General features: G+C 37.6%; 2 protein-coding genes across 2 annotated transcripts; one reads left to right on the top strand and one right to left on the bottom strand.

The window, feature by feature from the left end:
• Positions 1-190: 190 nt before the first annotated feature.
• On the bottom strand, positions 191-22416 carry LOC145908038 (neuronal cell adhesion molecule-like). Its single transcript, XM_082995204.1, has 26 exons — positions 22301-22416; positions 21048-21165; positions 19553-19648; positions 19218-19333; positions 17849-17997; positions 17342-17474; positions 16029-16140; positions 15826-15951; positions 15130-15329; positions 14450-14593; positions 13988-14129; positions 13240-13447; positions 12570-12750; positions 12313-12417; positions 12049-12249; positions 11403-11523; positions 11030-11217; positions 10723-10881; positions 10258-10395; positions 9526-9661; positions 7919-8073; positions 7387-7509; positions 6156-6314; positions 3221-3346; positions 3073-3145; positions 191-1544 (listed from the first exon to the last, which is right to left on the bottom strand). Exons 1-26 carry the CDS (start codon positions 22377-22379, stop codon positions 1253-1255), a joined length of 3780 nt encoding a protein of 1259 aa, XP_082851330.1. The 5' UTR covers positions 22380-22416; the 3' UTR covers positions 191-1252.
• On the top strand, positions 3596-6005 carry LOC145908039 (uncharacterized). Its single transcript, XM_082995205.1, has 2 exons — positions 3596-4629; positions 4800-6005. Exons 1-2 carry the CDS (start codon positions 4248-4250, stop codon positions 5384-5386), a joined length of 969 nt encoding a protein of 322 aa, XP_082851331.1. The 5' UTR covers positions 3596-4247; the 3' UTR covers positions 5387-6005.
• Positions 22417-22806: the final 390 nt, after the last annotated feature.

Genomic DNA, 22806 nt, shown 5'->3' with positions numbered 1-22806 from the left:
GTCAGCGATAAGCCCAAATCGTAAAACGTATCGGGATCAACGGGCGATTACTTATCGGGATTGCAGGCCCTTGACCGTTTTTCAATTGCGTAGAAAAATCGGATTTCCCTGTTTAAGCGCAGTGTCGCTTAGCTGCTTAAAGCGCAGCAACATTGCCTGTAAGCAAACTTCCTGTTTTGTCACGCGCACCGTTTTGCCTGTCATACCAGTGTAAACTACATCATAAATCTTATATTCTGGGTCTATCATATGTGTGTGAATTAAATGCAGGCTTAACAAGTACGATGTATTTGATCACAGCTGGTCAGACAAAATGCACAAAACGTGACCATCAGCAAAAAAACGACGTAATAACACGTTTGAGAAGTTCGCTTTGTGCAACTTTCATTCACACTTTTCTGGTTAAAAATAGACAATAAGCACAACTGTTAACGTTATCCCTTGCATTTTAGCATAGTAAATAAAACAATTACTCAGCTTTAAAGGATGACTACAGTCAGGGTGTGCATTGCAGAAAAGTGTTATCTTTTATACGATAAGAGGAAGAATAGCCGAGACAAAAAAATTGCCCGTTAAGGAATAAAATTATACATAAATTTTCGTCATTATGTACAAAAGCAATATCAGTAACTATAACAAAGGTAATTCCAATTAATCCATTTTCCAGTTTTTTTTAATGACCTTGACAATTCAAAGCAACGTTTGGGTGAAATATGGCGTCAGAAGACATAAAATATAATAAACTATATATAAATTTTTTGTTGTTAATATTTCCTTCTACATATTCCAATACGATTGCGAAACTGCAATTTAACACGTAATAAATAAGCAAAAATAAAATACAAGACCACTTGGGGGTTGTTGTTTTTTAGGTATGTTTACATGCTTACTATTTTCCAATATTGAGGAAAAATTGCATTTAACCTACCAGCTGGAAGTTGTGCATCATACGTGAATATATATGTACACGCTTGTTTCAAATTGTATGAGACACTGGCAGCAACAGACGAGGTTTCAGGACCCAAACACTCATTTTAAGAAGCCAAGGTGTTTTTTTATAACGATTTTGATGTTTGTGAACAACTTATACGTTTCGAAAGTGGCTTTGAAATGAACTCATGTCACATATTTTCGGGAAATTTAAGACGAATTACCACTCGCAAACCATACAAGTCCGTCTTGTCCGAGAAAATGACACACAAAGTTACAACGGAAACGTATGCGCATGGGCTTGCACCTCACTTTCATAACGTCAGACGGCGTCTCCGTTTGTTTGTCGATAGTTTTCTGCTTGCTCTTCAACGCCGGGAGATGTCGCTGCGGAGTTGTTTGTACTCTCCATGTTGCCATACTGACCAATGAACGAACCATCTTCGTTAAACTCTCTTGCCTCTGCATCGGCAAAGGCATCAATAGAATCCCCTCCCACACTATCTCCTCTCGTTCGTGACAAGAGAGGAACGCCGTTAGATGGCGTGCTTGTGGCGTCGCCATTTGAAGGAACGCCGGCTGCCAAAGGCTTCTTTACCTCCTCTTTCTCTTCACTGCAAATTTGCGACAGATATGGTTACAGTTTTAGTCATGACTTTTAGTTCTAATTAGGCACTAGTTGTGTATACTATGGTGACACTGCACGACTAAAATGATGTGACGAGTACAACCATGCACACATAAAAAAAATTCAAGATGTTTTTGTCCAAAGCCACAGAAGCAAAAAGTATTTCACGATTTACACCGCAAAAAAAAACGGAATCGTTGATTTATCTTGTTGCAACATGAAATCAGAGTACACATTACATTCAGTTATATATTGACCAAGACAACAATGACCTTATACATTAACCAGTGGTGCTTAAACAGAAGGAACTTTGCCTACTAATTATTGAAGACTAAATATGTGGAGCTAAGATTGCATTGAATCACATTAAGTTGCTCTATTGTCTTGTAGCACACCACATAAATACCTAGTTTGTAGAAATACGTTTGTCAAACAATATTAATAATAAAGGCTTTATGGCTAAGAGGAAAACTATACAGTAAGAACACAAAAAACACTGGTTAAAAAGTGACTGCAAATAAATTACACCACCTGATATAAATAAATATCACAAGTTGTTTTTGTTATTGTTAATGTTAAGTTTTTGTGACCAAATAACAAGATTGTACCAAGGCATAATTATTCAACAACTAACTATGGACACATTGCATGCAGAGCAGTATGTTGATCACTTGTTTGTTGTTAAATATTTAAAGTGCGCACACTGCACCACATTGTTACATGCGCGCAGCTATTCAGACACAGACAGACAACAGGACCAGGCGACAGATGGTAAGGCAGTGAACACTCCATGAGGACAATTACTTACAATTTTCTGAAATTCCGCGAGCAACAAAAGAAAGTTTTGATTAGGTTAGGCTGACGCAGAGAGATATCAATTGTCAACAACACAAAGTATAATTAAGGAAAAAAGCTTTATTTTATTTTGTAGCAAGGATGTGTATGAGTAAGGTGGATCAGCCAAGGCAATATACACGCTAATGTTGTTAAACTTTTGCACTATTTGGTAGAAATGCTTACTTATTGTAACGATTTTAGAACGAACACAAACAGTGGTATAAGCAGGCGCCTATATAAATATATCATCTTTCCATACAGCAACAAATGAGCACAAGAAGCAGATAGCAGTGGCGATTTGTGTCAGTTATAAACGTAGACCAATTTAAAGGAATTGGTAATCACGTATTTTTTTATTGACGAGATAGATTTTTCGACGCCTTGTGCGCCCAAACTTTATGAAAACGTGTACCACAGTCTGTGATGCAAATAAAATTTCGATTTTTTCCAAAGCAAGTTTAGATCAAACTTTCGATCGAAAGCACGCAAACTAAAAGTGACCTCGTTTCTTAGACATAACCACAGTTTGGCAATCCTATGGTCATAGTAAGGCAGAAAATATACCAGAAAATTCAACGAACATAAACATGTTTGACGTCAGCATGATATCGAAGTAGGTAGTTGAAAATTTAAACCAGAATGTAAATATGCAGATAAACATAAAAATTATTACTTACTTATATTCGCCGACTTCTTTTCGATTTGAAGCGTTTGATTCTGGGTCACTGAGTCTACCCTCCTTGTCCGAAACTAAAAAATAGAGGTTAGCATTTTTTTCAGAATATCGAACGTAGCGTTTAAAGTAACAACAAACAAACAACACACCTGAGTATTTTCCGCCCTTTCTCTTTCGCAAAAGACACGCGATTGCCAGGGCAATGATCAGCAGCGCAACTAAGGCAACCACCACTATAAACCAGACTTGTTCGGTAACCGACCCTTGATTGATAGCTGAAATACAAACGCATATCATACATACAGCATAGGTGCATTAGATAGCTCATTCAAGCAGAGTAGCTGCAAGATATATGATTACAAACTGTTTTCATTGCCCAGTTTACAAGTTGTTAAAATGAAAGACAGTGCAAATAATTTGGCATTCATCCAACTAGCTACAGTCGGTCGTAGTTCAGAAACTGATCCGAAGTCGTGGGATTACTTCGGCTTTTTTTTACTTCGTATCTAAAACTTCGCGTCGCAAACCCGTTGTCACCTATCGCCAGAAGCCATTTTCGCAGAGTACTTGCAAATAAAGCATTGCAGCGTACTTGTAAGCAAAGAGATCGCACAAAACTCAGCGCCTTTCGCGCCGGTTTAAAACATGCTGGTTGGTATGCGGAGATTTTGAAGCGATCAAGCGTGGCGACACGTGAAGCGCTGACATCCGAGGTTTCATTCAGCAGGCGAAGTTGCAGATGGTAATGTGTTGTTCACCAGAAATAGTGGAGCCAAAATGCACGAGGATTTCGCCTGAACGCGATCTTCATTTCGAGAAGGAATTGTAGTGCAGTTTCCACTATGGCTTTTGTAGTGTTTGTATGCTTGTAAGTTTGTAGGTGGAAAATTTTAGCACATAATATATTCAGAAACGTGTTTGTCCACTGAGATACCTTTTTAACTTTTGCAGCGATCATTTAGGATATTTCAACACCCTAGCGGTTTAAAACAAACGACTAAGGATAAATTTAAGCAAAGTCGTGATGAGAAACAAAAGCGGATTTTAACAGCAATCTAGATTCACTGGATGTTCTGGCGAAAAACAAATTCATAGTATTGCAGGATACAGGCTGTTTGCTATTGCTTCTTTGGTAGAAACGCACCCAATCATAAAAATGAATCAAGTTAGGTCGTTATGTGTTTATCTGGATGGTGTCCTGAAACTCATGTAAACAACACCATTGATGAGACTGGTCTTTCGTCGTCACCAGCCCGCAAAGTTCGACCATATGCAAGCAAGCTTGCCATTCTATTGCTGGTTACAATCGCAGTTACAACACAAGCCACAGTCAACCACGACGCTGTTGTACACAGACAAGTGTTTGGGACTACTGGGAAAATCGTAAAAATAGCTACGAATTACCGTTCTCGCCGCTACTACTTGTGTATGATATATGAAACGTTTCCGTGTTTTTCAACGAATCAAACGGAAATAAAGGGAACGTTAGGCGCACTGACAATGCGGCTTGTTGGGGATTCGCAAAACCAAGAAGAAAACTGTAACTCCAATTGTCACAGTAAGTATAGTTTAAATTATGTGCAGTTTTGGTGACGTATTATTGCTTCAACGCTTATGCATTTCTCTTTAATATTGTACGAATGGAGTTGGTCATGTTTTCTTCTTGCTGTAGTGTTGTGAATCCCATTATTGGCAAAATTGAAGTTTTACTACGATGTTTCGTTTCAGAGCACTTCAAAGTAATGTATGGAAACACAGGGAAACTAAACATATATACGCACAATCCTACTGGAGCCTACGAAACACATCGTTTGTTCGTTGAAAGATTTAAGAAAACCTCAACACGAAAGAAACGAAGGCGATCAGCGAAACGCCGTGACAAATTCTATACGCGATGGGATATACGTAGCATGTTGGCTGGGTCTGTATTCGACAACAATCTGGGCCCTACGCAACATAGTGACTTCGAATTCGAGTACACCAGCTGTGTCAAAGTGACGGAAAACCTTACAGTGGATTTACTGCCAACCTTCCGAATCCGACTGGGAAATAACGCAACGTATCTCGTCTATACATATGGTGACCTTTTAGAAGGACAGACTAGACCTCTAACATTACATACATTGAAGTTTGGCGGAAGATTGACCAAATCCTCGGATGAACAGACAAAAAAGTGTCAAATAGGTGAAAATATTCGCTACCTTAACAAGACATTAGCTGGGAATAAAAAATTTCAGAAAAGTTTGACCAGACTTTACAAAAGAAGAGCATTACGATTTGAGTTCGAAAGCACAAACTACACAGAACCCGACTAAAACTCGGTTTAGCAACGGTTGGATTATAATCGTGGAGATATGTTGCTGTCAGGACACATCACTCACGCAATGGGTCGACAGCGGAAAAAACACTGTACCATTTTTTGGCATCGTGAGGTGGAAAAACGTACGTATTCAAAGGCCAAATCAAACCAGTTGAAAAATAGACACTTGATACAAAGAGAAGTAAGATTGTTTTTAAAACTGCCCACTATATGTGTTTTAAAGAAAAAAAATTGATTACTGGTAGCCGTTTCTGTAGCATTGCTCATGACATTCCTAATTTATTTTGGCCTTAACAAAATGACCCAACCGTGAAAGGTGTTTTTATGCACAATGCAATCACTTACCTAAACATGTAATGCGTTAACTACCATTACTTCCTCAGTCGCATTATCACTGTGGTTAACAGCGAACAAGTGATTTGATGATATGTTTGGTTACCCACCTTTATTAAATCCATTTCACATCATAGTTTTCTTAGAAGCTAACACATTTTAACCTATCCTATAGTTAAGAATGTATGTTTTTTATATTTTCGTTTCCACACGTGTTTTCTTACTGATTTAAACCGTTTTTGTAGTCAGACGAGAAGCAAGATAACGTTTTTATATGTAATAAAATACCCTCAGAATTTTAAAATGTTAACCAAACGTTTATAAAGCAGACAGCATAGTTGTAGTATTTTCGAAAGCTGTGCTAATAGAAAGTGTTGCTAATATCATCATAAGATACTCATAGTGAGTCAGAAAACCACTTCACTACTTACCAGTCCCTCCAGTCGTGATAACTATTGCGGTCATTTCGTTTTCTCCGTAAGGGTTTGCGACCACCACCCTCACGTCGTAACTACTCAATGGTTCAAGGCCGGAAAATACAACATCTTGATTTTTCGGTTCACTTGGGTAAGTCCCCACTCTTTCCCATTCTATAAAGAAAATATAAATATGGTGATGGAGGAGTTTCTATCGCCACAAATGCAGATACAAATGATCATAGAATGTGCGAAAAGTTGTTGAATGAAAACACAATTTTTTATATTTTACTTTTGCCAAAAACTTTTTTACTCCTACTTTCAAGTAGTGATTAAACTGTGATCGTTTAATCCAGTGCTTCCCAACCAGTGGGTCGCGACCCATTGGTGGTTCGCGAAGCTATTTCAGGTGGTTCGCTAAGCATTTCTAAATGTTCGCATTAATAGTAAATTGCATGTGTATACATTGTTTCTTTCTCATTAGTTTGTTTTTCATTCGTTTGGTCACATCTCATTGTGGGTCGCACAATAAAACATGCATTAAAAGTGGGTCGCGAACTGAAAAAGGTTGGGAAGCACTGGTTTAATCCATGGGTGAACAACTAAAATGGGATGCGTGCCAAAATATTGTACAAATCGCCAGATTTCATTGTTTAAGCATTTGCTGGTATCAAAAACATCTTTGTTACTCCTCAAATTCGCAAAAAAAATTATTAAGTGCAATGAAAAGCATATGAAGCCATTATGACGTAACAGAATATACTCCGGACATGACGTAATGTTGCCAATTTTCGACCAGTGACGTATCAACCTTGGCAGCCTTGTGGACCACTGATTTAGACCTATATTTCCTTAGGCAAGTGGCCTTTATCTGCTATATGCGAATTTTTGCGCAAAAACATTTATTGAACGACGAAAAAGCTTTTTTAGGTGCACTGTTTAAATATTAATCACTTTTATTATTTTACCATAACTTTTTTGACGGGATTATTCAAATATTCACAAATATCTACTGTCTGTTCATTTTTATCAATAAACAGTCAGACGCCAACAAACGATGCATTACGCGAGTCGACTTTTGATCTAATCTGTTCTTATGTAAACATGACAAGCTACTTGAAACCCGACGCAGACCGATTTGTTTATTGCAGCTAAATCCTGGAGGAATTTGCTTCTTGTCACAATCGCCCACTTGTTGATTTAATGGAAATGCGATGATCAGTGGCAGATACAAAGTCCAACTTACCGTCCGTTCCCGACCGCCTAATCTCCAGACTAAGTGTATCCGCCGGAAGCCCTCTTGGTTTTTCCCACTTTATTGTAATGTTGGTTACTTCAACTTCAACATTAAAATCCACTGGACCGGGAACTATTAAAAAAATATTTTCCGGTCAGCTCAAAAAACGAAGAAAATAAATTTGGAACCGCATAACGTTTTGGTCACGGAAAAATATTTTCGGCGAAAATTCTTGGAAACAGATCTTTGGTAAACAGTCTCGGAATTTTTGACCCGATCTCACATTTACGCTTGTTATGATTTCCGTTTTCAAATAGTGATGTCAAAAAGAAAAACTACCCAGATGTTCATCGCCAAGTAACAAATTAAATTTTCAAAAATTATATCTTGTTTTATCTTTTTGAACACACAGGAACCATTGTTTTATTTCTTTATTACCAATGTATGTTTATAACAATTATAAAGAAAATTTGAAAATTGAGTGCATTAACGATATAATACAGGTGAAGCGTATTTCTAATGTGAAAATGAGAAAGCATACCTCCTGCTTCAAAAGTCGAAGTATTCAAAACAGCTTTTTCAGGTCCTACGCCTCTTGCAGTTTCGGCAGCAACTGTGATTTGGTAAACGCTTTGTGGTGTTAGACTTTCAATTTTCAGCCGTGGTTCGGAAAGTTGGATTTCATTGCTGTTTTCGCTGCGAAAATCAGGAAAAGATTATTTGTATAACCAAGTGGAGCCAATAATATGATCTCTGTGAGCTGCATACAGATTGCCACTGTTTCGACCTATAAGGTCTCATCAGTGCAGATTGGTGTGACGACTTTGCCGACCAAACGATGAGACCTTATAGGTCGAAACAGTGGCCATCTGTATGCAGCTCTCAGAAAAGATCATTGCGTTGGTGCGTAGATTGGTGTTTAAACTTTATACTCAATGTAAACTAGTCTGTTTGCAATAATAATATAGGTTTCCGAGGTGATATTTAGCAGCCAAACCGCTTTCGGGTACTTTGACTTTAGGTAAGTTTTATGCACTTACCCATGTTAATTCTCTGTATAGCTTATAATACCACGGGTGGCTTTCGGAAAAGTTCAAAGAAAGTGACAAAATAGCATGTGGCGAAAACGTGAACTTTACATGATTTGACTTTGTACACACTGGTGAAATTTACAGAAGATTTCAGAAGCAATACATTTAAATTACTCGAAAGATATTTAGAAATAAACTTTTTCAAAGATATTTTAGAAACAAGCTTTTTTTTCTATTTCACTCACTTTATACTTAATACTGAATTTAAACATTGGTCGGAAAAGACATGCGACAAAAAATGCTGGAAACATTCTTCATACCAGTTTAAATAAACAGCAATAAATTGTTTTACTACATGAAATCTAAGATGCTTTAATAAAAAGCGAAACATGTTTTCTAAAACCAGAAGCGTGGACACAAAGTTGTTCTAGTAACATTTAAAATTCAGTTTAAATAAATAGACAAACAACCTTAAGTTTTTAATTGGAAAAGGGATTGTCTGTACTCGACGTTTTATCAAACACGAATCTGATCAGACGCGTGCCGGGTGAAAATTCGAACAGAATATTTACAGATATGCGCAAAGATACAAGCAGACTTTAAAGTTTGCCGAGCATGCGGCGAGCGCCGTGGTTGACTTTTATCTTTTTGATCTGTGAACAAAGGTCTCCGTTTTGTAAAATGAGAAATTTTTCATGGCGCTTTCGGACAACTACATAAACATTTTAAGCGTTTCTAAAACTTCGCTCGTCATAACAGGTTATTTTTTTGCATAGCGCCTTTGAAAATCTTGCACTTAAACCCAATAAGCGCATTTTGCGAACACTTTGGATTAGGAAAAAACAAAGAAGTTCTTTGACTTGCCATAAGAGTTATAAAACAAACAAAGAAAACCTCTACTGGTAAAAACATACATCTGGGCAAGAACGATATTTTATTTTAATATCTTATATTGTAAAGAGACATGTACGCAAACATACCTTAAAAAATCTTGGTTTTAATCCCTATATCCACCTCTTAAAATCAAGCTAAGCAAAAATGACTTGGAAAAACCGTATTGGATTCTCCACCGTTTTAAATCTTGACGTGAAGAACGTTTGTAACCTTATGTGAATACCTCGTGTTGTTGAGCGACATGTACGTGAACACGTATCCAGTTATCACGCCGTTGGTCTCATTTGGGGAATCCCAGTTTAACAACAATGACGTGGCAGTTTTATCTTCAACGCGAAGATTTGTTGGAGCTCCGGGAACTGCAGGAAAATGCATTAAATTGAAACACATAATATTGTGCTTAAATTGATCTGTTCTTTTTGCACAAATAACGTATCTTTTATTCACCGACGTTTCGTCCTCTATTCAACAGGGCTTTATCAGGGTATTGAAACACAATATGCCTGGCAGCAACAGAAACACAATACTGGTAATATTATGCTGTTGTTGCGTTTGGGCATAGTGGAATTTTCATGAACTGACTTCCCGGCAAACAATTCTGTACATTTCAATCAACCAACTTGAACCTAGCCGCATTAGAACCCTTGGTCGAATCAAATGCACGTGAATATTGTCAGACAGTTTTTGTTAAAACATTAACAGCAAAGAAACTAAAGACACGAAAGTCTTACAAACCCCTGTCGGTTACTAAATAGGAACATAGGATATTTGCTTATATCAATGCAAGCAGTTGGATAAGCCTTTGCTTTATATTGGCGTTAAATGATAGTTTAGCTTGGTATGTGATGATGGTGATAACTAACATTTGGTGTAACAACAATGCCACACATGTATTTAAAAAATCGTACTTTTTTGTTGTTGTTATTGCGCCTGAGATTAAAAGATAAATTTTTACCGCTCTCTGGCATCCTCTTCTGGACAATTTCTGATCTTCGACCTGCCGCTAGGTTGTTAAATACAGACACAACAAACTCGTAGAGCCCGTACGGTGTAAGGTCTTCGATGGTGGATGACGTCACATTACCGACAGTAACTACGTAACAATAAACCACGTTATTACACGAATATTTCCTGCAAACAAAACCATTTTAACTTGTGGAAAAATGTTGCGGTACCATGTACGATTACTAAATTTTATTTTCACAGTGGAATAGAATTGGATGTTGAAGATAAAACTAGGTACGTTTACCTAGTGTACAGTATTCAGACGAAAGTTACAACTTTTATTATTTTTGATTTGCGGTTGTAACCAGAAATGAATTACAGTGAAAAGAAATTGGGATTGACCAAATGTAGAAACCAAGTGGACAGGATGGGGCGAATTTAATGTTACAATAAATATTTCATTCTATCTACAAACTTTGGTTCCATTCTCTTCCAGGTCTTCTGTATTCTATTTGGTAACCCCTCAACCTCCCTTGAACATCGACCGCCGCTACAGGTTGCCATGACAACTGGGCTACGGTTGGTGTTTTTTCGTCGGTGTCGACTATCACATTTAATGGGTAAGCGATCGGCGCTGAAAAAAAACAAAGTGTAGATGCAGAAGTTCGTGCAAAATTGATTGCATAACCCACTGAATGCAACAAGAAATCAATTTACGAGGTCAGAGCATGTTTTAAAGGAATGTGCTATAGAAAAAAATTTTCGAAAAAAAGAAGACTTACTTGATTCGCCAGAATATCCGATGGCCACCTCCGGCTCGGGGGCTTCCCCTTCCGCGTTCACGCTTCGAACTTTTATGCGGTATTTCTCATACACGGGGGTTTCCCTCACTTCGTAGACATCATCGTTGGCGCCAACGTCAGCAGTCATCCACGGGCCGTCCGCGTTGCATGTTTTCGCCAAACAGTAGCTGCACAATTGAGAGCGTACGGGTTAACATTACACCACACAAGCGTCAAATATATACATGCAAAATTTTTCGACCATAATAAATAAAAAATCACATTATCCTTTTCCGGTGGAGATATATTTCACTCAATGGTAACTGCTGGTTACTTTCATATGAAAATGTTACGTTGCTTTCAGAACAAATACCTGACAATGTAGCCAAACTCTGGACCGTTTTGGTCGATGCCCTTGACTGGCTCCCAAGTAATCAACATATTGTCTCCCTTGGTTCCTTTCCCATTCACTCCCGTTGGGTTGACAAGCGGAGCTAAGAATGCAGATTTTATATGAATGACAACTTGTTTAATTTCTTCTGTCGCTTAACAACCAACAAGCAGTCGCCTAGCAACAAACCATTACAAGGCAAAACAATGCGAAAGTCGATAACATAGTATAGCAGTACCGTGGCAGTTTGTTGCCATCATCGTAATTAACGACTTTTAATATATTTGTAAAATTGACAGTATTACTATGGGTGAGCTTCGGAGCAACGATCATACAGACATCTCAGTTGACTTTAATTCAGAAAAATATATTTCACCTAACAAGGCACCATCAGTTTTCAACTGTAAAGGGTTTAAAACAGAACAAAAAATAAAAACTGCTTGTGTTAAGGCGCGTGATCGTTGTCTGCCAAGGTACCTTGGTACTTATAGGAAATTCAGATTAGTTTTATTTGAAAATGCGTTTCCGAAAATAATATCAATTTCTTGTAAATTCCCCAAACAGATTACGAAATAACGGGGATAATATGCTATATGGAATATAAAGGCAGCATCCACAAACGACTTACCACCCGCTGGTGTTTGGTATCTGCCGACCGTTTTGCTTTTTTTACCCCAACCGACAACGTTACGGGCAACCACCCTGAACTGGTAATTCACGAAAGGTGAAAGGTCAACCGAAGTGCTGATTTGGGTTGGGGGAATACCCTCTTTAAGGACCTGCCACATGCCAGGTGAAAACTGATCTTCTTCATATTCAATCTTGTATTCTGCATAAGCATTCTTGTTGGACATATTTTTCTTCGCATATGTTAAAACGTTATGTGATTTACCTTCAATTGGGGCATTGTTTTCATCGGGACTTTCCCACGAAAAGTCCAACGTCAGTGGATCAGTGTTCGTGACGTAATTAAATGCAGGTGGTGCGTTGGGTTTACCTGCGTACAAGATGACAGAATAATACCATGTTCACATGTAGGTTAAGTGCAAGCTGCAAATAGTGTCATTGACCAAGGCCAACATATTCAGTACAATTAAAACTTTTTTCCTATGTATTAACATTTGTTTCTATGTACATGGGCTTGCATACCTCGGACAATCAGGTTGATGGTGGCTGTAGCGACGTCTAGCGGCGTGCTTACAGATATTGTATAATCACCAGCATCAGCAAACGACAGACGACGTAGTTCACAAGTGACGCCAGCACAAATCGCTTCACCATTTTTCTCCCATCGTATTATTTCTGGTTGTAATCTTTCGTCAGATACGACCTGAAGTAATTAATTATAACTTATTTTTAATACGCAGCAAATGAATGTTGACAACGTTGTTATTTTTTAGATTTGTTTTGCCAACACACTGAAACAATACCATGGTTTTATCAAACATTTTGTCAGAACTTCCGTCATTATCAGTTATAAAACAATGAAGTTAATCGAAATTATGTATAATTAAATTAAAAAATATGCTTAGAAAGCAGTGTATGTATGTAGAAATTGAGGCAGTATATTTATATGTGTGGAATTTATAGTCAAAGTAAATTAATATTAAACGAAACAAATACTGACGAAGTGTTGCTGAATGAGTTACACTTAGTCTAATAAAAAAAACACAAATCTATTTTAACCAGAGCATGTTACTGTTGTATTGCATACTTGCGGAACATAATAATTTTACGCGGAACAACATAAAGTTATGTTAACTAGAATTTAATTTGGCGTTTTTCCGCAAATAATAGAATTCACCAACGAACCACCGACCTCTATTAGCATGCTGAAAGGTTTTCCAAGTTCACCATACTGTGTCGGACCATCTGCAGGAATAATCTGCGTTGCCTGTAGAACTTCAAGCGCAAAATCTACCTCTACGCTTCCGTATTCGTTTACAGCTTGACATTGATAACTTCCAGCATCGGATGAGTTCACGGTGTTTATACGCAACGTGCTGTTGTCGTTCATCAACTGAAGTCTACGTGAAATATTACAAAAGAAAAAAAAGTGTCATTAAATCGATACACGTTTGAATTAATGCGACAGTTAAACCTTATTAGCATTGATAACTTAACGTTAAGTTAATTTTTCGTTTCGAAACATTTTCATTCAAATACTCTTCTCTTTTAATCTAAAATCTTTTGCTAGAAGTTTTTTGCTTAAACTTAATTTCTTTGATAAGATTATTGTATTCCAATATTATTATGGCTTTTTTTGCACATATATTATTGTATTCATTATTGAAATCACGTTTGTTTAAAGCGGTGGAATGTCGTTAAAACCACTGGAGTGAATTTAAAATGGGTTGATCTAATTCATGGTATTAAAAATCCACTGTGTCCAAACACAGATTATTTCATGGAAAAATGTTTTTAACATAGCGAGATATATAAGTATTCCATCAGCGTCACGCAAAACCAATGGCGTTGGAAAAACGTCGATTTTATGAACAAAACTTGACAGTTTTACAGGGCAACATAAACGTAAACCACTCAAATACATGAAAAAGTAACCACACCTTTCGCTGGGAACTTCGACAAGTGGAAGCCAACTTATGGTGGGTGGTGGAGAACCAAACACGCGACATTCGAGGTCAATTGATTTTCCGATAACTTGTTGATTATCAGGTTTGTTGCTTGATAGTGGAATCGGGGGTCTTGCTAATTTGGAGATAAAACGTTGTTATTTTTTTCTGAATTTATAGATTTTTTTTAACATAAACAATGTTTGTGCTATTGCAGAAAACCGTGCTGAAATACACATGATGCTACTTTCGCAATAAGTTTGTGTAGAGTCTCTGAATCGAATACCAAGTGGTAATCTGGTACAATTTATGTGAGGCGACATTTTCAAAATTATACTTTTCTTAGGCATTTGGATGAAAGGTTACATGACTTTAGCATTTATGTGCAATTTAGTCGCACAAACAGTTCCTGTATGTTTGTAAATAATGTCAAAGGTAAATTGTTAAATCACATACTTAAAACATTGACGAAAGCTTGTGAGATTAGAGTCCCATGTACATTGCTCGCAACACATTGATAAACTGCTGAGTCGTAAGCCTTCAGATCAGTGAGACTGATTACATCGGAAGAAACCTCACGGTTGGTCATCTCCTCCGTATCTGTAAGCATGTAACTTGTGTTTAAAACAAACTCGCAGTTATTGTTGAATGTAAGTTAAGCCAATGAAGAGTTCTTTATTTATGCTACAGAAAAAATGAATAATAGTTTTAGAAAAAAAAATCTAAAATTTATTACGTATATAAATAAACACGGAAGTCATGCTATAATGTAAACTACCTGACAAGAAATATCTTCTAAATTAACTTGGAAACATTTTGCTGTCAAAACCCCAACTAAAATGTGATTTTATTCCTGCAAAGAATCATCAAGCAATGTTGCATTTGGGTTCGCCCCAAAATTTACCGGATCAAGTTCCCGTTAAGAAATTATGCATAATGCGAGTTTTACACAACAAGACACATCAGTCTGTTGTTACTTGACTTCTTTTTTTTAGTGTCATGGCACTTTTTGAGACAAACGTTTTTTTTTTGTAAACCTGAATAACACGAGCTTTGTCAAGCGTGACAAAATTAACGCAATTGTTTTTTACCACTAACAAATTTAACGACTTGAGTCGAAATTGTGCAACACAGACCTTCAATAGGAATTCCATTCACTTTCCAGACTGTTTCAGGGACCGGTAGTCCATCAACGTCACATCTTATCTCAACACTGCCACCTGGTGTTTGAAAGACATCACGTGGTTTGTCCTTTTCCGAAGCAAAAAATGGACGAGATTGGATCTGGATGCTCGTAGTCACCGATGTGATGCCAACATAATTAGATGCTGTACATCTACAATAGTAAAAAGTATGTCGTAAAGTGCATCTTTCAACAGAAACTTTCCAAAACGATTTCTGACATTGGATGACATAGATATCTTAAAGTTTAAATATATATATATGAAGAGTATAAATAGACTGGCCCATATTGTTATTAACACTGTCATGTTAAAGACGTTTCGACAAAAACTTTTGTCATCATCAGTTTGACTGACGCGATTGGTAGAGCTCCATCAATATAAGGAGCTGACCTGACCGACGTCACAGATAAGGCTCGCGCGGGTGGTTGAAGAGTTTTGTACAATAACGAAGTTGGAGTTATTTTTATTTTTCTAAATTTTTGTAAATTTATTTGTCCGTTATGTTGTTCTAAATACATACATTCCTTTTGAACTATTTTAATGTTCATTCAAAATTGTGAAAACACAAAAAAATTTTTTCTGTTCCAAAATGCTGTAACATTCTTATTCCACATCATATCACAATACAGGCAGAATATTTTTGTGCACCTGTAGTCACCGGTGTCGCTGTATGTCGCATTTTTAATAACAACAGTTTGACCGTAGTCCTTCACAGTATAACGATCTGTGGGCCATGCTCCGGACAATTTGCTCCATTCAATGGATGGAGTGGGTCTAAAAAGGCAAGGTTTTATAACAATTGGCCTAACACAATAAACACAATTCATTCAGTGTTTGTATATATTGTTTACTTTCCAGTTGCTGAGCATTTCAACGTTAATGTTTCTCCTTTGAGGTGAATTTGGGTTTCTGGGTTATCTTGTGGGGAAACAATATCAGGTTGTCGATCGGGAAGTGGATTTTCTGTAAACAAAACCACCGCGATTTTATTGGTCTGCTGTGTTTTTTCACCACAAATGTGAAAGCAGTTTTGTTCGTTGCGTTGAGTTTAGGGTTTGTGTAGAGAAATGTAGAGAAAGAGTTATTAAATCACAAACCACATCCAAATTCTAACGTTGTGTTGAGTATTGTTGACTGGGATGCAAAAAATGCTTCCTTTTTGTGCCATGTTAACCTTGGTGAAATGATCATTTTGTTTAAACGTCTTTTGGTAATTTTCTGGCCGTGAGACCAACATATTGGTTTACCCAAATGAAATTGTAACGTTGGGTTGTAACTCGTGTCAACTTTACTTTAAACAATATTACACAGAAAAACAATAATCGTCTAATAGTTTTGCAATGCAACATAACAGGTACGATTAAAATTTTGCAATGACTTCTATACAAAATTGGCTGAAATTAACCAAGCTTTGAAACAGCTTTAAACAAAGGCACCCTTTAGTAACCAGCATAATCCCCAGATTATTGATTACAAGGCTATGAAAAATTCATGCAACATTGGGCGTCATATGGACGACCCATGCAACGATGGGATAATGGACTGTGTATTCCTTGGAGAAAGATAGAGAAAGTCACTCACAACTGTCTGTGTTGATTTAGTTGATAAAAGCGTAGCAGACCATTCATCACACGAAAAATCGATTTTTGGATCCACAAGAGTGTTTATTTTGTATTGTGTATTACAGTAAGTGTCTTTTTACATTGTGGGGGTTGTATTTGAACGAAATAAACAACAATAAAATGTTTCTAAACATTTTTGCAGTGACACTCACCAAGAAATCTACGTCCCTAGGCAAACAATTTTAGTTATTAAACAGCCTTGTGTAAACAACAATAAACTTCGCAAAAGTCTGACATACAAAATACCACGACTGAATACAGTATTTAGTAAAATAACCTAAAAATAAATGTTACGTGATATCTTTCATTAAATGTCTTTCAAGTTTCACCAGAGCCCTCGAAAGAGAAAAAAATATGCCGGCGCGAGGACGTTTTGTAATTTAGATCACATGACATTGTCGGTGGAACCCAGCCTTTTACGATAATAATCCTTCAATTCATGGGTCCTCATTTATTGGTCATGGGCCCCCTTAACGGACAGGGGCCCTGTTCCGCCGCCCCGGCTGCAACCCCCTCTCGTGGAGGACCTGAATAACACATACCCATGTTGACATGGAGAATGTAGTGGGTGCCGTCTGTTGATTTTCTGGTGGCTAAATCCTTCGCGTTGCAGAAAACTCTAAGGTTGTCTTCGTCAGCGGTGATGTGAGAAAACACTAAGCCACCTTCAGCTGTCTGTGGGACAATGGAATGTTACATAACACACGTCTTCAACAATTGCGCAATTGGCCGTTATATTCTGTGCATGGATATTGGAGGCAATTTATGAGAAATAATAGTTCAAAACAGTGGTCTGCAGCTAACATAATTTATATATGCTGTTATAAGACAGGTGAGTACAATTTCGCGACGTGTTAAGTTACACAATTCGTTTAGAGCAGTGGTTCCCAGCGATTTTTATAGTCACAAACCCCTTTTATGCAATCAGAAAGTTTGTGGAGCCCATGTAAAACTTACTGAAGCTCTTGTGACGACCTAAGTTAGGAATTTCCTCATATAAAATGTGGTTGTAACATAAAAGATATATAGAACATTTTAAGGACATTAACCTGCGAAATCCGATCCGATAGTTGGGCGTCAGGAATAAATGCCCACGTGATCGTCTGACCAGGTCTGCTTACAAAGTTGCAAGGTAGAAACATGGGTTGTCCTAGCCTGGTATAGCGACCCTCGTCCTTTGGTCGCTGGTACGGTGATTCTAATAAACAATAGTAGTATTTTTAAACATGGTTGTCTTGGAGTTTGAGATATTATCAACTTTGACAACAAAATCCTAAAAGTTTTTCAACAGACAAAAAGATAGTTTGTGTTTAACCCGAGAAAAACGGCTGTTTTCAAGTCAGGACTACATAGTCAATAGAAAACTGTTTTAGAAATCCAAAGACATCGTGTATGTGACGTTCATGTACATACCAATGCTATTAACCTCATGACGAGTGGCGAAACACGTTTAATCGCTTTGTGTACGCGTGCGTGTACCAAGCAACAAGACATATGTTTTAACTGAGTAGAGCAGGGGGTGTCAAAACCGTTTTGTGCTGCGGGACAAATTGACTGACTTGGTTTTTACGCGGGCCAACGGTCGTAGAAGATGGTCCAGTAAGACCTTTTTTGGTGCCATCCGACTTGGTATATGGAAAAGGACATTGCGTGCAAATAATACTTTCTGGTCACATTGGTTTTTTTTGGCGTCTGTGTCTGTTTTTTCTTTTCGAACTGCTCACCGCGGGTGACGAAAGAGGACAGTTCGGGTCCCCAGGTTGACACTAGTCGCGTTTACATGGTCGGAAAAACGTACAAAAACTTTTTTGTATGCAGTGGCCTGCAAAGCTCTTTGCACATCTGCGAGCGCTAATAGCTACTTCTTCGTGTAAAAGTTTAAGAGGTACATGCTCACTATTTGGCTTTACACCGAGAAAACGCACGCCGCTGCAACAACGAAACCAGGGGACCACTGAAGAAAAAAGCATTCTGCTCTTCGATTTGACGAAAAGTGGCACTTGTTTCGTAACAATGCAACGTGTTTGGTAACAATAGCTAGATCGCGGTACTGCGTACAGAGGTAACTTAATATTTTTCACGCCACCCTTTTTAGTGGCGCCACCTGTCGAACTATTACAATGGTGAAAAAGGCAAAAATAGACGCCCTGGTCGTATCCAGCCTAAGACTTTAGTGGGGGCAGATGTTTTATGGGCTAAAGTTATTGTCTTAAACACTGCCCAAGTAAACAAAAGCGATTAGACGCGTGCTTGTTTTTATCAAATATTTAGCGCCAAAGGGTGCATTACGAAAAACCCCAAACTTACAAAACTATATCTTAAAAATTTGGAAGCGGTCATGGCCTCTTTGGTCCTTCCTTGGCTACGCCAATGGTTGACACCCCTGTCATGGAAAAAATCATAAAGACGAAAACTCACGCGCTACTTTGAGGGTGATTTCGTTCGACATTGCTGTGCCAAGTTCGTTTGAAGCAAAACATTGATAAACTCCAGCATATTTGCGCACTGCTTGCTCCGACATTTCTTCGCTTCCCCTGAAAAACATGAAGTGATCGCAAAATAAAGAAAACATGTTAAAAAATGTAATAAAATGTATATTAAATTAGTAATGGAAAAAAAGAAATGTAATAATAAAACCAACTCCAGTGACTTAGCAACCGAGAAAAACAATTTCCTCAATGACTTAAAAACGTTTTTATTTCATTTCCCGTCGATTTTGTTGAATATTTATGAGAAAACCACGGCGTCCGTACATAAACTGGATCGTCCCGTCGTTTCCTGACATCACAATGCTGTTGTTGCCGGATTTGTAAACGTCCAGTGGTTTGCCGTCTTTTTCCCACCGGTACCTGGAAACCATTAAATTTGAGTAAAAATTGTGCTAGAAGGTCAATTTTACTCTTGTCAAGATGGCAGAAATGTTGGCATGAATAAAACGAATCAATGTGACAAAATGTGGTAAAGAAAGTAGTTTCATATTTATAAGCCTAATAACATACAGCTTTAGTTTAGATCAGGGTTTCCCAAACTATGGGTCGCATGACCAATCTGATGAATCGCAAAACCAATCTTATGACGAAAAATCGCAAGAGTTTACCAATGTCACACAAAATACAACATTCAATTGTATTATGCCTTAAACTACTCTTCAGAGTACTGAGTCACCATTAGGTGTGGGAAATTTTTCAGTCGTTTTGTTAAAAATACTATTCAATAAAATATTTGAAAACTAAATCATGCTCAACATTTTTATCAATTTAAAGGTATCGCAAGCGAAAAAGTTTGCCAAGCCTTGGTTGCAGACGTTTTCACGTAACAAGAGTCATATAGATGGTTAAAAAAATATGGTGAATACCTTCCAATAGATGCAACATACACGTTTTTACGCAAGAATATAAAGGCTCGTTGTTTATAGTTGTTGCTCAGCGGACAGAGGTAAGTTTAAATCAATACGACAAGTGTTCCAGTTGACAATTACAGCGGTATACAGGTTTCACGAAAGGTGTATAATCGATGGCTGAATTGCAAAAAAATCAATATACCTTAGTACCAATTCACAAGCAATTTCTGCCACGTGTGCTTTGCAGAAAAAAATCGTTAAATTTCTCTTCCATTTAAAAACAAAAATGGAAAATGTACGTGCGGTTTAACAAAACGTTTTTCCATAAACATTGTTAAAAAAATAACAGTGTTCGACGTAAGACTGGTTTTCAAGTCATGGGTCAGTATTATAAGAAAATGGGCCTACATTTATCTTCATCCACCAATTCAAATAGAAATAACCCTATAAAATGATGTCATACGTTGATCAGTTTGAGTAAACAAAGCTAGCATGCCACGCGGGTTGAACCGACCAAGAAATTTTGAAGAGCCTGGTTTGAAGAAGTCGCACGACTTGAGCAAACAAACCTATAGTTTACTCGCCACCAAACATTACAAGACACGTGGGAATTGCTTGGGTTGTTGGCTGGTCAAGTGACCGGCCCTGAGTGTCATTTATGCGCACTTGTGATATTATTTATTCAGCAAAACCGCGACCTACGCTACGCAAAATGTTATATACAATGAGCGTATTTTGCATGCTTGAAACGCATTTTCATGATAGTGGATATATTCAAGGAAAGCGGATGACTCCTAACCTACCAACGCATAAATTGTCATGTTATTGTCAGTACTTTCATCCTAAACATTTGAAGTATCAAATTAGTATGTGATGGCATGAATGGATTTTTTAAATGTTTTTCTTACCCGTTTTCTGTCGAAACGCCTGGCTGTCCATCAGCAGAGCATCGTAACACGATTTGAATTTGAGGAATCGCGTAAGTCACTTCATCTGGTTGTTGTGTAATCCTTGGAGGCCTGGGCACTGAAAAGAAAACCGCTTCAAAAAATTGCAAACGACTGCGAACAATCGCACATCAGTGCGACTTATTTCATGTGCGAGAAAGCAAGCCCATAAAAACGTCACAACGGAACATATGACAAGTAGATGGGTTTTGAACTGTTCCCAGCGAGCAATAAACAAATCCATATATGAAATGAACAACAAAGTTGTAAAAACTAAGATAGTAATAACAGTACTACATATAGATCAGGGGTTCTCAAATCGTTTAGGCTCACGCGACACACTTGGATCCTCTAAATTCGTTTGCGGCACACCAAGCTTTTAAGTCAGTTCAAGATTTATAAGGAAACAACAGGTGGTCCTGGTTAGGTGAAAAATTGCTTTATTTCGGGGCAGCATTTAGTTCCAAACGTTGTTTATTTTAATTAGTGTCATCAAGGAAACCGACAAGTGGTAGTCTATATGACATTTTAAATAAAATTTCTAGCGGCACCCGTTTCAAGGAAAACCAGTGTGCCCTGACATACAGTTTGTGAAACACTGCTTTAGATTAACAACCGGGTATAACAAAGCTTCAACCATAAATGTCAATTTCTTAAATTTATTTTCAGGCATTGTGAAACATATTTTAAACGTTGGTGCATACATAACATGTTTACCTTAGAAAGGGCATATTGGCCCAGACGAAGTTATCTGAATACGTGCGGGCGATTATTCAAAGCAATCACATTGCGACATTAAATGTATTGACTATCAGAGAAGAACACGTTGAATAATTTCCCGATGGATTGTGGCATGTGATGACCCCCTAACACGCTAAGCAAATCGATAGAATCTACTTTAACTACCTGGACCCTGAACAAACGCGAAATTACGAAATCTCCTTGATATGTAACTTTCCCCTGCAATAAAACTACAAAGCCATTCCTAACCCAGTGTTACAACGGGCAATAAATGTGCAGTTTGCGAGTTACGCCATTGTGTGACAATCGCTGTAAGGCCTTTAACGTCACCAAGCACAAACGTTAAGTTAAACTTACAACACCTTTTTGCAGTGACATGGTTTACAACAGGGATTTTTAGTAGTGATATATAAGTCTTTAGGAATTACTTCAATTACTGTTCAGTTACATCATATAAAACAACACAATCTTACCTTCCGGTGGTATTTCAATCGCATATGTGGAACATCCAAGTACCCACAGCACAGTACACAGTGCTACAATTTGCGTCATGGTATTAAGTGTAGGCCACTACTTTTAATTCTACCCTATAACCAACAAGTGCAACAACTTTTAATACACAGTCTGTTCCCTAGAGCCTAAAGTGCGTATCAAGTAAAAGCTAATATGTTACTTAGGCCTGTTGCACTGACAGTAGAGGATCAAGTTTAAACACATCAAGTGCACTTGTAGCAATGGTTGCTTCTACAAGTGGCTGATCGGTACTCCATGCTAAGGGTATTTTACAGCACGTCACCAAATGCCAAGCAATAGTTATTTTACCTCAACAACAGTTCACTGGTTTGATTGTATTGTAAGCTAAATACATTTTACTTTTCCTTCATTTATTTAGTATCATACTGTCTAAAGACCCTGGGAACATTGAATATTTCTCTCATCTAATCTTGCCTTGTGACAAAACGTCCAGTGAGTACACCAA

This window comes from Ascidia mentula, chromosome 7 (genome assembly GCF_947561715.1).
Source record: "Ascidia mentula chromosome 7, kaAscMent1.1, whole genome shotgun sequence".
Classification (NCBI taxonomy): Eukaryota; Metazoa; Chordata; class Ascidiacea; order Phlebobranchia; family Ascidiidae; genus Ascidia; species Ascidia mentula.
The sequence above is the reverse complement of the archived record's forward strand: the minus strand, read 5'-3'. Positions and strand labels throughout refer to the sequence as shown.

What these genes read in the sequence shown, in the direction of transcription:
- LOC145908039 (XM_082995205.1), top strand. Translation starts at nt 4,248, where the DNA reads ATGTGTTTATCTGGATGGTGTCCTGAAACTCATGTAAACAACACCATT. An exon ending in CTGTAACTCCAATTGTCACA is followed by an intron (nt 4,630 to 4,799) that starts GTAAGTATAGTT and finishes GTTTCGTTTCAG; the next exon opens with AGCACTTCAAAGTAATGTAT.
- LOC145908038 (XM_082995204.1), bottom strand. Translation starts at nt 22,379, where the DNA reads ATGACGCAAATTGTAGCACTGTGTACTGTGCTGTGGGTACTTGGATGT. An exon ending in ATACCAAACACCAGCGGGTG is followed by an intron (nt 11,524 to 12,048) that starts GTAAGTCGTTTG and finishes CTGCATTCTTAG; the next exon opens with CTCCGCTTGTCAACCCAACG. An exon ending in AAAGAAGTCGGCGAATATAA is followed by an intron (nt 1,545 to 3,072) that starts GTAAGTAATAAT and finishes GCAAATTTGCAG; the next exon opens with TGAAGAGAAAGAGGAGGTAA.